The 12,023-nt window shown below is 46.4% G+C and overlaps 2 protein-coding genes across 4 annotated transcripts in view; one reads left to right on the top strand and one right to left on the bottom strand.

Moving 5' to 3' along the window:
* ZFYVE9 (zinc finger FYVE-type containing 9) overlaps window positions 1-9,586 on the top strand; it is a 64,433-nt gene extending 54,847 nt beyond the window's left edge. The window contains exons 15-19 of the mRNA XM_080406243.1: window positions 1,190-1,270; window positions 2,633-2,795; window positions 3,886-3,991; window positions 4,967-5,143; window positions 5,979-9,586. Of these exons, the coding sequence (XP_080262369.1) occupies window positions 1,190-1,270; window positions 2,633-2,795; window positions 3,886-3,991; window positions 4,967-5,143; window positions 5,979-6,140 (689 nt within the window). The 3' untranslated portion in view covers window positions 6,141-9,586. The remainder of the gene's footprint in view (window positions 1-1,189; window positions 1,271-2,632; window positions 2,796-3,885; window positions 3,992-4,966; window positions 5,144-5,978) is intronic.
* The window catches only part of CC2D1B (coiled-coil and C2 domain containing 1B), a 34,550-nt gene continuing 30,926 nt past the window's right edge, over window positions 8,400-12,023 (bottom strand). For all 3 annotated transcript variants that reach the window (XM_080406262.1, XM_080406263.1, XM_080406264.1), the window contains 3 exons: window positions 11,867-11,957; window positions 11,184-11,314; window positions 8,400-9,574 (listed from right to left, as the gene is read on the bottom strand). In XM_080406262.1, the coding sequence (XP_080262388.1) occupies window positions 11,195-11,314; window positions 11,867-11,957 (211 nt within the window). In that variant the 3' untranslated portion in view covers window positions 8,400-9,574; window positions 11,184-11,194. The remainder of the gene's footprint in view (window positions 9,575-11,183; window positions 11,315-11,866; window positions 11,958-12,023) is intronic.

Below are 12,023 nucleotides of genomic sequence, written 5' to 3'. Positions count from 1 at the left end.
GATCTCAGATGTCAGGTGGCATGCTGTACAGTTTGTGTCCTGTGTACAGTCCACATTGTGCTTCTCTTGGTCGATGGTGCTGTTCTGAATTTGTCTGAGAGTTGTTCTAGCGACTTCATAGATCAAGCAGACGTAAAATAAAGCACGTAACATCTTGCTTCCTTGTAAATATGGTAATACTGCTTGCACAATACAGCTCAGGACCTGCAGTGCTCTGGAGGTCATGGTGCTGTAAGTGACTTAGGCAACATCTCTGCATTAATAATGAGCGCTATTTGGCATTATTGGAGGCTACAGGTGAGGTTGTGGTTGCCTGTGCTTGACCTGTGCTATGGGAAGGCAGGAGGATTTGAGTTAGTATGAGATAAAGGTAAATAGGAATAACCAACAGCAGCAGCATTGTAATAATGCATCTTCAAGAAACTCCTCATGTTCACTTTAATCAGACCTCTTCATTTCCAGGCTTTATTTTTGTTAAAGTAGGCTGAAAGGCTGCAGCAGCGATGTGCTGAGAATTAAAATATTGTAGTTTTGGGGAAAATTTCTGGCAAAGACATTTATACAGTTGCCAAATAAGAACAAGCAAGACAGAGGCCAACTTCTGTTTTGCAAGTATCCCCAGTCAGTACTCCAGTGAGTATACTGGCATGGGATATCAGTCAGGACTGATGGTCTTATCTGACTTCTGTTCATTTTACATATGGGACAAGAAGAGGGATTTCCTGCAGGAATTTCATGATGCTTAGTGGTCATTTAAGAGGATTTTACTGTAAATCAGGTGGCTTTGAGCTGTGGCCTTGCCAGTGGGTTGGTGATAGTGTGCTCCATAAACAGCTCGCTCACAATCTTTGCCAGCTGTGTGGGAACATTTAGAAGTTGGTTATGTACATGGTTACCCTAAATTAGTAGTCCTGAAACTTAGAGGTGTATATGGGGAGAGTGAGAGGGAGCATTCGTTAAGGCTGACAAAACCTTTGTCCAGTTTAGAAAACGACTGGGTGATTTGCCCTTCCATATCCAAGGCGGTGATGTGCATTAAAGTCACCATAATTCTAAGCAGCATTTGTCCTGATTTAGATTAATCGCCTCTCTGGGTGACAGAGCTGTGATACCCGATTCCTGTGTGAGGTGTCGTTCTGATGAAAACCTCACTAAATCACCCCTGTTGTTGTTGTTGTTGTTGTTGCAGTGACTGGTGCCAGCTTCTTTGTGTTCAGTGGAGCTTTAAAATCCTCTTCAGGCTACCTTGCCAAATCCAGTATAGTAGAAGGTAAGAACTGAACTGCTTGCTTAAAACACACCGCTTCCCTCTTCACACAGCTCACCTCCGTGCTTATCAGGGCTCTGCCGTTACACTTCGGGCATTTGAGTCATGCTGCTGCTTCAGTGTTACCCTATTTTTTAGCCACCACCACCACCCCCCCTGTTTCCTTTAATGAGGAGGAACTTGCACAGATGCTGTAGAACAGGGACACAAGAAAATGAGGGTAAGATATGAAGTACCTGGCTCGTGAGCCTGCTGTCTGTTTACTGGCTTGGGTTGAATGAGGAAAATGTGAGCCTAAGAAATATGGAATGGGTAATCCACTGACCAGGAGAGGAAACCCTGCTCAGTTTCCTCTGTTCCCAAATAGCTCTGCATTATGCAAGATTATGGATGTGCATTGTTTATATGCTTGTATGTGGGCAGATGAGAACATGGCAAGTTGAGATTGTTGAGCTGGTACCTCTCTGATTTGGTTTGTTCTTTTACCAGTTGTCATATCACAGAAATACATGCCGGCTGGAAGGCTGTGATGGCTTGTTAGCTCAGCTGCAGAACTCTGTAGTCCAACCTCACCGCAGAAGTGGCGGTGCAGACAGTACTGTTTTAAGTGTGCTCCTTGCATTTTGTGAGCGACGTACGCAAGAAGCCCATGCGTGCAGTCAGTTAGCACAGCTCCGCTGACAAGCAGGAACTCCTTAAGCTGCGCCAGCTTGAGAGCTTGCAGCTCTGTGCGCGTGCAGTCCGTGGGTGAGCGAGGGGTCACCCTGGGCTGAAAAGCAGCCGCCTCACTGTAAGTCTGTATGTGTGGGGCATTATACCATTTTCTGTGTCTAAAGTGGTGGTTTAGTCTAAGACAGAGGTACAGGTGGATTCAGGCCAGACATCTGTACATTGGGGCTGTGCGTCATTCTGCAGTAATTTAGGCCGATCGAATTTAAACCCTGTACCTTTTGCCCCTGTCAGGCAAGCACCGACTTCCCAAAAACTGTCACCACTGGAGCGCTGCTTGCAGTGCCAACAGCGGTGATAGCTGAACGGAGGAGGGGCACGCAGGGCTTCTGCGGGTTGCCTAGAGCAGGTGTCAAGTTCTGAGGCAAACCGATGTGGCCACTGCTACAGATGACTTCACCTGGCAGATGGACTTCACGTCACCCTTGTGCTTTCCCTTGTCACACTGCTCATCAGTGCTGCGTTTTAGGAATCCTGAGAGTTCAGAAATGGTCTTAGGTAGTGTTGCTCCCCTAGACACTTAAAAATAGCTGTTTAACCTTTCTGTTGCAAGAGGAAGGCTGTTGATTTCTTTTTCTATATAGGCTCTGTTCACTATTGCTTATCTTGGCTTACGAGGATTTCTTGTTTCCCCAGATGGAGTAATGGTCCAGATAACTGCTGAGAACATGGACTCGTTGAGGCAGGCCTTGAGAGAGATGAAAGACTTCACCATCACTTGTGGCAAAGTAGATGCTGAAGATCCTCAGGAACATGTTCATATTCAGTGGGTAGAAGATGATAAAAACTTTAGTAAGGGGTAAGTAGCAGAGCAATCACTTGACACTGAATGGTGACGGTTTGACTGTTTTTGTCAAAAATTTTAATTGATCTTGTAAGGTGCACGAGTCTTCAAATCAGTAGGAATCACAAGTCTGTGCCTCTCTTTTGAGTGATAAGATGAAATTAAATGTAATGAAAATGGAATTCAGATACCAGAGCTTTGGGGCATCAATTTAGGAAGTTGTCAACGCTATGGATTTTTTGACATTGCCAATATGCAGTTATTGGAAACCACTGATCTGTCTCCAACACTCAGTGCTGAACCCTGCATATTGTGGTTACTTTGCTCTCTTGGTGTTTAGTTTGCATTAAGTAGTGCTGGAAATAAAATTGCTGAACATCGAGAGTATATTTGGACTCTTGATAGTTAAGCCAAAAGAAAGGTGTATATGGCAGCTTAGGTATTTATGGCAGTAAATCACTGTTGTGATAGGTAAAACATTTAAAGGACTCAGCATGTAGAAAGAAGGATGTTTCTGTAGTTTCAGGCTTTCCAGGTCAGTCTTAGGTTCTGTAATTAAGCTCTGGGCTGTGTTCTAGTAGTGTTTCAGGTACTGCTGGCCTACACTAAGGTTACCAATGAATAAAAATCCTATCTGGATAAACACCTCCTTGCTATGTTAGCACCTTATGAGATGTCAGCTCTGGTGCGAAGCTTTGTTGAAAACTTTCAGGAAGGTCCTTCCTGCACCTGGTTTGTGCCTGTTGACCAGGACAGGTGCCAGCGGTAGGGACAGCAGGGACAGTGCTGCCTCTTGGCTCTTCCACCCTGCTCAGCCTTGTAGGCCCATTCCAGAAAGGCCGCTCTCTAGGAAGCTCCACGCCCAGCACTGTCACCACACTTGGCAGCTGCATTCGACATCACCGGTTCCTTGGGCCACTTCTGGTCTGTGCCCCACGAAGCTGATGGGGTCCGTCGCTGTGTAGTCGCAGTTCAACTTGCAGAACACTCAGTTATGAACAAACCTGCAGCAAGGCAGCTGGAGCGCTGAGGTGTAGTTCTCTCTGCAGCGGTCTCTTCATTCTTCTGCTAAGCTGGAACTTACCCCTCTCCCTCCCTTTCACAGTGTTGTAAGCCCTATTGATGGCAAATCAATGGAGTCTATAACAAGTGTGAAGATATTTCATGGCTCAGAGTACAAGGCAAACGGAAAGGTCATTCGGTGGACAGAGGTAAGTCAGCCAAATTATGCCGCATGTAAACCAACACTTGGTGTTTTGGGATTGTAACTACAGCCTCTTCTTCCATCGACCTGCTCTCCCTGCTCACCAAAATTAAAGCAGCAAATTCTCCAGAACAAACCTCTATTACCTTTCCTACTGGCAAGGAAAGGTTGGGTATGGTACGTGCAGATTAAAACACCCCATCACTGATGGGCAGCTCTGGCCCCTACCACGACCAGCCTCTACAGCCTGCTCTGCATCAGCCACCTCTTCTCACACATGGTTATTGGAAATACACTTGCTGCACGACCCAAGGGAACAGCTGGTTTCATCTGCATTTGTGTTAAACACAGACAAATCCTAATAGTTACTTACTTTTAGTATTATTTTGAGCCACCTTTTCTAAAATGTCGTAAGTCAAAATTAAAGTGCTGTGGCATAAGTCACTCGCAGAAACTGCTTGCGTAGCTGCTGTTACCTGTGACCCTGCCAGCACGCAAAGGCATTAATATTAGGAAGATTTCTTTGTTTCACTTAGCCTGCCCAGGAGGAACCAGTTACTCGCTCTGCAGCTTGCCGCCTTCCCCTTCTTCCCCAGGTCAGCTGGCCTCAAGGGAGGCAAGTGCAGTGAGAACGGTACAAATCTTCAGGGATGGCTCCTACTAAAAATGTGAATTTTCTGAAATTAACATCTGTTTTCAAAGCAGGATTTTATTAAAAACTATGTGCAATACATAGTGAACTTCCATAATGAGGCTTTTGACCAGAACCAAAAGGTTTTTGAGAACACGACTATTTAAATCTTTCCTTTGAAGCTGTTTCCCCCCACCCCGCAAGGTGGCTTGTCTTCAGGGGCTGTTGCTAGTCTTCCCTGAGCAGCTCGTCTTTAAATCTTCATTTGTAAGAGACGTTTAAACGGCATCTCAGTAACAGTGCCGTCTAGAAACGCCCAGTGTTACACCTTGCGTTAACTCTTTCCTTCAGGTGTTTTTCCTGGAAAACGATGAGCAACACAGTGGTCTGAGTGACCCAGCCGACCACAGCCGACTGACTGAAAACGTGGCGAAGGCTTTCTGTTTGGCGCTCTGTCCTCACCTTAAATTGCTGAAAGAAGATGGAATGACTAAGCTTGGGCTGCGTGTTACACTCGACTCGGATCAAGTGAGTCTTGCATAGCTTTGGTTTCACTGTGGGGTGGGCCCCTCTCTCGTTCCCAGTAGAGGGAACGCAACGCTTCAGGCATTCTCTCGGTTAAAGAGGTACTGATACCAGGTGGTGCTGGCTGCTGTGCGCTGCTCCGGGCCATCTGTTAGGAGCAGGCAGCTTGTGCCTCGCCTGCATTAACACCAGGCTTGACCCCCACGTGCCGCTGCCAGCACCTGCTCTGTAGTCAGTGTGCAGCCCGGGGAGTTGCTGGCCTGCCACGTGCTCAGAGAAGGCACTAAATTGGCCTTTTCACCAGACATCAAAAGGCCGGAGCATGTTCAATGTATTCTTGGGTTAGCATAAAACCCTGTTCGCAAGCGTGGCTGTTCTTAAAAGATCCCACTGTATCCAAGGCAGAAACAGATGGAAGGTCCCCTCGAGAGCGCTCTACGGCAAAAGCGACAAGCAGAGATAAGGGTCTCCGGGCAAGACAGCTGGCCTTGCCCTGGAGTGGATGTGTTCTTAGGACCAACCAGCTTTTAAACACTGTGTGACTTAATCTGATAACACAGGGTGCGGTTCCTGCTGATCCAAATGATCTGCTTTGACAAAGCAGTAGAAAAAAAGAGGCTAATTTTGTCTAGGCAGCCCCCAGGAACATAAGAGAACAAAAACAAGCAGAAAAGCTGCTTTAGTGCCTGCTACATCTTGTTCAAGCGCCTGGCTTCCCCAGGCAGAGGCCACAGCCCCCCCCGGCCGCTCATCCCCCTGCGCCTTCCCTTACTGCCTGCTGACTCGCAGCCTCGTGTCCTGTTCTCTGTAAAACCCGCTCTTACTTTGTATTTTTTAGGTTGGTTATCAAGCTGGGAGCAACGGACAGCCACTGCCCTCTCAATACATGAATGACCTGGACAGTGCCTTAGTTCCAGTGATTCATGGAGGGGCGTGTCAGTTGAGCGAGGGGCCAGTCATAATGGAGCTCATCTTTTATATTCTGGAAAACATCTCATAAGAGGACTTCATTTTCTGTTCAGACCTGTTCCAGCAGCAGTTGTATCTGAATCATTTGCACTTTAAAACTGGAGAATTAAGCTTTTGTTAACACTATTGGGGGTGGGGGGGCGGAGGGAGGGACAGTTGTTCCATAATTCTAAATCTTCTATGCATTGTCAACAAACGGAGGATCAGGGCAGCTTCTATACTACAACATGGCTATGCTATCCTTGCAGCTAATACACTTCTGTTATTGTTTAGAAAAATGCTCATGTTTAAAGACTTACGGTCATGTACTCTAAATGCTCAAATGGGTGCAAAGATCACTGGGGCGTAAATAAAAAGTGAAACTCCAATCTCGTACTGTTTGTAGATGGACATGTAAGAAACAACACTCGAGACCTCCATGCTGACCTCATCATAATGCCGTTTGTGGTTATTCTGTAGACATTAAAAAGTAACGTTTACATTATTTTAACCAGATTATTGGCTGAAATATGTTTGGAGTGTAGCCCTTGAGAGAGATGGAAAGATTACCTAGCCATAACCTACATTTGTATATGCGTCCGAATGAGCGGAAGGGCAGGCAGCTCTGCAAGCGGTATTATGTAAACTGCAGTTTTGTGTGTGTAATAGGCTAGAGTTTACTTTTTTCCTGTATTTACTATAAAAACCCATCACCTCGGCAGATTTCTATAATCTAGAACAACTCTGCTATTCTGTACTTTGTTTACAAATCTGTCTGAAGCAGAAGAAATATTAGCCCTAAAGTGCAGTTATATCTCATTCCTCCTCCCCAGTAGGTCCTGCTTTTTAAAGACAAGTAACACCCGGGGCAGCTTTAAGTCTCCTCCTTGCTGTACGCTGTGGTGTACCGCTCGTGTCACGTAATACAAGACAGCTTGCACTTCATATTAGCAGCACCATGTAAAAGCTTACCTGTGGTAACAGTATAGAATGGCTCTTTTTGCATGTTCTGCTGAAAAAGGCTTTCTGGTCAGCTCTGAACACTTGCACCCGGCCCCGTGCTCTTGGTCTCACCTGAGAGGGCTTTAGTAAGGAAAGCAGCTGCTCATGGCTGCCGCGCCGCTGAGAAGCTGGAAGTGAGACTCGGCCAGAGGAAATGTGGTTCCACATTCTTATTGTCTCCGTGGAAAGCTGCTAACCAGTGGGAAGAGCTGAAAGCAGGAGAGGGAGTTCGGTTTGTTTAGCTGTGGCCGCGCAAAGCAGCTCGTTCGAGTCCCTCGCAGGAAGAGGGGCAAGGGTTTCTCCTCCTGTCTACGCAGAAAATTAACCTGGGAAGAGAGGTACTAATTGGAAGTGAACACAGTGTCTCAGGTGTTGCATTGTCCCTACGTGCAGTCAGTTCTGGTGGATGCAGCGGGAATTATTTTGGCTTTGCCATAACGTGGGCATCCTCTCAGATACAAAGGGAAGTGCACAGCTCCTCTGAGCCTGATGCTATATTTTTTAAAATAAATATACAGCGTTAGCTGGGCAAAGGAAAAGGTAACTGTCCACGTAGCAAAGTATCTTATGGAAAGACAGCACAGTATATGTACAAAGTGCACTTGTGAATAAATGGCTAGTGCTTTTTTTTTTTTTAAAAAAAGCATCCCAAATGGCAAATTACAGCTGTCCCCACCCAAGCCCACCCTTGCAGAAGGCAGGCCTGAGCACTGGGGTCCAACCCGGCAGTACAAGCTGGCCGGCGCGAGGTAGCACACCCCTGCGCTTCACCGGTAAGTGTCACAGCAAAGTGAAACCTTACCTCTGGCCTTTGGGAACGGGGGCTGGCTTAATGTTTCGTGCTGGGCAACCCTGCAGCTGTTGCACACGCAGTAGCCTTCCTACATAGGGGCGCAGCGGAGCAGGACGAAGGCTACTGTCAGATTCCCCTCTGCACGCTGCTTTCGCACACGTTGGGTCACAGCACGGCACTATGTGGTGTAGGCAAGATTGGGTATCTGGAAGAGTGTTCCATAAACTAATAATCTTCCTTCTAGCGCCTGCACTCCAGCTTGGCCACAGCAGCGGCTTTCCAGTTACTTTAGTTGCATTGTTACGCTTAATAATGCAGTAAAAAGAGGTGAAAAATCTTTATCTTCTCTTCCTTTGCCCCAAAAGTCTTTTAGGTTTGGATTATGTTTGTGCAAAACACTATCAACTGGTGACTGACATGTTTGCTTCAACCATAGCCTTTTAAATGACCTTAATTACCATGTTGTTAAGAAATGAGTACTTGTTTTAGAAAAAAAATTGTACTTCTAAAATTCAGTTAGTTAACACTGCAAAAAACTGCATATTATATTTTTATTTTCGACATGTAGTTTTGTATATTAAATTTATTGAAATTAAAAACTAAACACTGTATTGTCTTCATCTGCTCAGGAAGACAGAGGCAGCGCTGCCTTTCTTGTCTGGACTCTGTCTCTGAACTTGCCCTCCCTACGCAGCTGGTGCAGGTGCGCTCCGACTCCCCCGCGCCGGCACGTCCCCTCCCGTGAGATCAGCCGTCGCTGGTAGCTCGCAGAGATGTGAAAACACAAACATATTTGGTACCTTTTTTTTGTATGATGCTGATCAAAAGCGTTCCTGAAAATAGTCATCACCCAGTTTTCTACATGACAGAGTGGCCGTTTTCCCCATAACCTGGAACAACTGTAAAAGCCTATTTTTGTAAAAATACAAGGAACTTTCGGGAAGCAGCAGTCTAGTGTACTTTTTTCCCCTCCTTTTTTTAATTTAAAAAAAAAGAAAAAAGAAAAAGGATGAAGGCACAGTACCTGGGCTGTACTGAACGGGCAGTGCAGCAAGCATGGCAGACAACTGGTAGCCAGAACAAAAACGCAGATCTGTAAGCACCTGCTGCTAACAAGTTTTGCATTCTTTTCTTCTTAAAGGCAACACCCCGTTGAAACTTCATGTTGCAATGGCATGCGCAGAGGAGGGCCAGGCTGCGGCCCCAGTTCTCTCTCCTCTATTTGAAGAAACAAAAAAACCTGCCCCAAACAGGCCTTGGTAAGAGGGAACAGAAAAAGCAGGAGCCGACTGTTCGCTGTACCACGGTGGCTGCTCGTACGCTTGCAAAAATGAATCCTAGTAAAGGTCTTACCTGTGACTTGACAGAAAAGTTTTTGCAGTGCCTCAGGGAATTGTTAAAGGGCTAAACTTTTCGCACACCACTATGCATAGTTAGTGCCACATTCATCCCGGCGCTACGTCGGTAGTCCCGCATTAAGGCAGTACTATTTTGTGTAGACTAGTAACAATCCCCTGCAGCAGCACATTTCCAGAGCCTTACATTTGCCTTGACGTTATTAATAAGCACTATGGCTGTGATCAAAATAGACGTTAGGTTCAGTAGTGCATTCGTTTAGCATCTTTGGTGCTTGCCGCTAGCAGCATCTTCCTACGTACGTTCACCCCACACCTTTTAACATTCCAATGGATCTGGGGGGGGGGGAGGGAAAAAAGAAAAAACAACAAAATTACTTGATGCAGTACTTCACAGATGGCCTCTGTATGTAAAAATGCTGGCATGAATTTTCTGGATGGTCAATTAGAAAAATCAATGAAGCAAAATTATTATGCTCTAGTGGTTGAAAACACTTGGGTGTCTAGTGATGGCCTAGGGCCAAGCCGTTATCTCAGATACGGCCACCAAACGCGCCCCTCACAGCCCCAGTGTGAAGCTCACGGGCAGCTCACTGACCTCCCTGGCTGTGAGGAAGAAGCCACTCGACAAAACAATCCTTGTGGTGCCACAAGTACTGAAACAAGACCTCTCCGCCTGTAAAACCTCACGCAATCTGGCAGCGAAGGTGTGGCACACAGGTGCTGCTGCTGGGGAGCTGGTGTTAGCTTAACCGCCATTTATAAACGCAAAGCAAAACGCCGTGCTAGGAGGAGGGAGCGCAGAGACTCCCGAGCTGAAGCAGAGGAAGATGGGTGACCTATTGGAAAGTCTGTATTTATACATCATCTGTTTGCCATGAGGAAAGGCGCGGTCTGGTCCGTGCTGGTACAGCAAGGTCAGGGTCCAAGAGGAGGGCTCTCTGTGCTCGTGTGCTGCAAGAGGCCCCGGCTCAGCAGGGACCACGGCAGTCACACCTGGCCAGTAACGTCCCAGGACCGCAGGCCGCCTGCCCGCTGTGGCAGGAGCGAGGACCAAAGTTTCAGGATGCCCGTGACTGCATCCAGCTAAACTGAATTTCTTTCAAACACGAGACACACACATCAAAGTAGGCTGGACTGGAGATGCCCCAGGCAGACGACTGCTGGCACTTATCTTTCAGTAATTTTATGTAGAAAATCCCCTTTTCAAAAGACACCAGGATTGCTGGTGGTTTTTTAAGACGGGAGAATTTGTGGTACCTAAAAAGCAGAGTGTAAGAAAGGAAGACAAGCTCCAAACCCAAGCAGTTTCCGTAGCGGCTGGCAACAAGAGGAAGCCTGCCTCTTCTTCACCCTTCTAGTGCAGAGCCACTGCGGCAGCACACAGCTCCTCTTCCGCACTCGATGCGAGCACAGCGGGCACCTGGCACACTTCTCCAGGTAGCCTGTATTCAGCTGTACAGTTTCTCCCTGCTCAAGTACCATTAGAAAGCCTACCTCCAATGGCTTCCCTTTCAGATAAAGTCAAGCAGACTCTCCTGGGACAAACGAATGCCCTTCTCTAGCTTCTGGTAGGGGAAGAAGGGTCCTCGCTAACTCTGAAAGGGTTTTGCTAACAATAAGGGTGGACAGAAGGCACCCTTCCTCCTAGAAAGGATTCATCAATCTCATTTTCTAAATATTACCCTAAACGAAGGTGATGCTATAAGCTCTCCCCGTATTTCAAGTGACTGTGAAATAGCATTTTTGGTACACAAACTAATCGGAGCCTGTAACCTCATTTCTGAAATTATGTCAGCTCGCCACTACAAATACAAAGATAATACAAATATTAAAGCCAGAGCTGTGTAATTAGGTCAATGTCAACCAAAGACATCATTCCAGCAGAGTTTATCTGTAGCCCTGTCAAGTTCTGCCAGACCAGCTTTAGACACAGCGTTCATACCTCAGATAGAGCTAATGTTCAAGGACCAGCCAGTTTTCTGTAATTGTTTGAAGATCTTGACCACTGAGGGGCTCCCTGAGTCTCACTTTTACCTCCAGTTTCCCTCCAGTGGGCTTTCTGCCATCAAAAATCTGTAAGAACCACAAAAAGAAGAGCAATTAGTGCACATACACATGATAATGTCAAAGTAGAACGTCTGGAACACGGATGGACTCCACAGGAAGCTCAGAGGACACTAAGGGCTGCGATGTCCTGAGCAGGTCTGCGATGCAGCCCCAGGGATTATCTTTTTTTTTTTAAAGGTTCCACTTAGGTATCTCCTACTGGATCTTACAGCACCTCCCTATCCACTCTGGCAGTCTTCACTTAAACCTTTGATCTGTTAGCTACCAACGCAAATATTTTTGAGCATCACCTGAATTTCTGGTTCTGACAAAGAAAACTAGCTTGAGACAGAAAATTTGCAGAAGACAGTCTCCAGGAAGTTCCCAGTACCACAACGGCCACAGCTAAGAGAAGCTTCAAGAGACGACAAAACAAAGAACAGCCCGTTCCTTATCAAACTTGCCCAGTACAAAACCGTCAGCTGTATACAAGCACATTTATGCAACGTGAGTCTTCATTTTCCCTTTCAAGTCAAAGGCTTAGTACTAACTACAACACACCTCACCCAGAAAACGTACCTCGATGATCTCTCTGACTTCACATTCTGATTCCAGCTTGTCCAGTTTCAAGTGTGCTGTCCCCACTTGCTTGTCACTCCTGAAGAAGGACCTGTTTCAAAGAAACCTTCCTTAACTGCACGGGTAAGGTTTTTCAGAACATTAAAAGAGAAAGCAA

The sequence above is a fragment of the Falco punctatus genome, assembly GCF_963210335.1.
Source record: "Falco punctatus genome assembly, chromosome: 11".
Lineage (NCBI taxonomy): Eukaryota > Metazoa > Chordata > Aves > Falconiformes > Falconidae > Falco > Falco punctatus.
The sequence above is the reverse complement of the archived record's forward strand: the minus strand, read 5'-3'. Positions and strand labels throughout refer to the sequence as shown.